The following is a 1,860-nucleotide window of genomic DNA, read 5'->3' on the forward strand; positions in this document are numbered from 1 at the left end:
CCACGGGGTGGCGCATCTTCAAACGCGGCCAGGACACGCGAAAGCAGACCGGCACTGCATGTGTCGTTGCCCGGTTGAAAGGAAACAATGGCCGGCGCAAGAAGTACAGTCCTGACGAGGTAGAGGCTCGCATCAAGAGAACACCGCTGCAACAGCGACAATCATATCGTGCTCTCGCCGCAGCCCCCGGTCTGTCCGTCTTCCTGCTGTGGACGTACGTCAAGCAGAAGTGGATGACACGACGCTCAAGTTGGACACGGCCGTGCCTGAAGGACAACCAGAAAGAAGCCCGGGTGAAGTTCTGCGAACGATTTCTGACAGAGAGTGGTAAAGTAAAGGATATGTATCATACCGTTCATGTCGACGAAAAGTGGTTCTATATGACCAAGATCCGCCGACACTTTCTGATTTGGAGTGAAGAGCAACTGATCCAAAGACACCTCCAATACAAGTCGCACATAACCAAGGTCATGTTCCTCTGTGCGGTTGCGCGACCAAGAAATGGCTGGGACGGATGACTCGGATGCTGGGAGATTGTGGAACGCACGTCGGCCGTCAGGAAGAGTCGCAACAGGCCTGCGGGATCTGTAGTGTTAAAGAGCGTGGTCGTAACGAAGGACGTCTACCGCCGCAATCCTCATCGACAAAGTTGTACTCGCGATCAAGTCGAAATGGACGTGGCCGCTTGGTGTCGATGGTGGTGACATCGTCATCCAGCAAGACAACGCGCGGCCTCACATCGGCCTGGACGATGCCGAGTTTGTCACAGCCGGTGAAGAGGCGGTTGGACCATTCGCATCCAAAACCAGTACGCAAATGGTCTTGATACCATGCGGCTGCCAATCCTCGACAATTGGCTACGATTAGGGCAATGCAACGCTCTTGTGTTGCAGGGTCTTTGCTGGGGATTCAAATTTTTTGCCTTGAAAAAGGTGTTGACTTGATGTATATAGAGGCTGATACTCTCATCCATTCTTCCGTGATACTTGGGCATTATAAGGCCTTCTACTTTGACTTCTTGTGTCCGAGCAGCGCGTTCATTTGCTGCTTGCAGGGCTTGGACTTGCATGTATAGTGTCTGCGCGGCTGCTTCTATTATGCGCTCTTGGCGTTCAATTTGTCGTAGCAGTGTTTGAAGTATTTGTTCCATTGTCTCTTGTTTTTTCTCTTTTCTTTTCTTTTTCTCTCTTTTTCTTTTTGTTTTCTCTCCCCTTTTTACTGAATTTCTACTCTTTCTTTACTTTCTTGTTTGCTTGCTCGCTGTCTTCTTTATCCTTTTTGCGTTCTTCGGCCTTTTCTCTTCGTATTTCGCATTACTTGGCCACTTGACGGTCAGTAGTTCCAAGAATTACTGATTCGATGCTTGTGGTTACTTGAATAGCCAGGTCTGTAATAAACTGCAGACTATTTCGAGCGTCCGAATCGCTTGCTTCGGGTATAACTTGACGAAGCCGGATAATTACCTTGTGCCGATTGTCGGTTAAGCGGTAAAGGTCTTGGCGCAATTTACGCACTGTATTTGCGTAACTGGCTGGAAAGAGGTCGGCGATATCGGTGGTACAAGGTGCCTCAGGGACACGCGTTTTTTGCGCGTCATCGACCGATTAATCTAAGACTGCGTATGGATTCGGAACCTCAGCTGCAATGTCTACTCCTTACGACGATTGCGGAACAACTCCGACGAGATTAAGTCCAGCAGCCCAACCGATGGAGGAATTGCGTGATGCTGAGTTTCACGACCACACAACCGCTCAGAAAGACAGTCAATAGCCAAGAAGTGCTACCAAATGTAACACTGCTCGGCGCTGGAGGAAGCGGGGAAGGAACGAACTGTGCGAGGCGAGGCAAATTGTAGAATGA

At 49.8% G+C, this 1,860-nt stretch overlaps 1 protein-coding gene across 1 annotated transcript in view; it reads right to left on the minus strand.

The window, feature by feature from the left end:
• Positions 1-1,763: 1,763 nt before the first annotated feature.
• H310_10630 (hypothetical protein) overlaps positions 1,764-1,860 on the minus strand; it is a gene marked incomplete at its 3' end in the record, with an annotated part of 770 nt that continues 673 nt past the window's right edge. The window contains exon 2 of the mRNA XM_008877063.1: positions 1,764-1,830. Coding sequence (XP_008875285.1) covers positions 1,764-1,830 — 67 coding nt within the window. The remainder of the gene's footprint in view (positions 1,831-1,860) is intronic.

The sequence above is a fragment of the Aphanomyces invadans genome (assembly GCF_000520115.1).
Source record: "Aphanomyces invadans strain NJM9701 unplaced genomic scaffold supercont1.27, whole genome shotgun sequence".
Classification (NCBI taxonomy): domain Eukaryota; phylum Oomycota; class Saprolegniomycetes; order Saprolegniales; family Verrucalvaceae; genus Aphanomyces; species Aphanomyces invadans.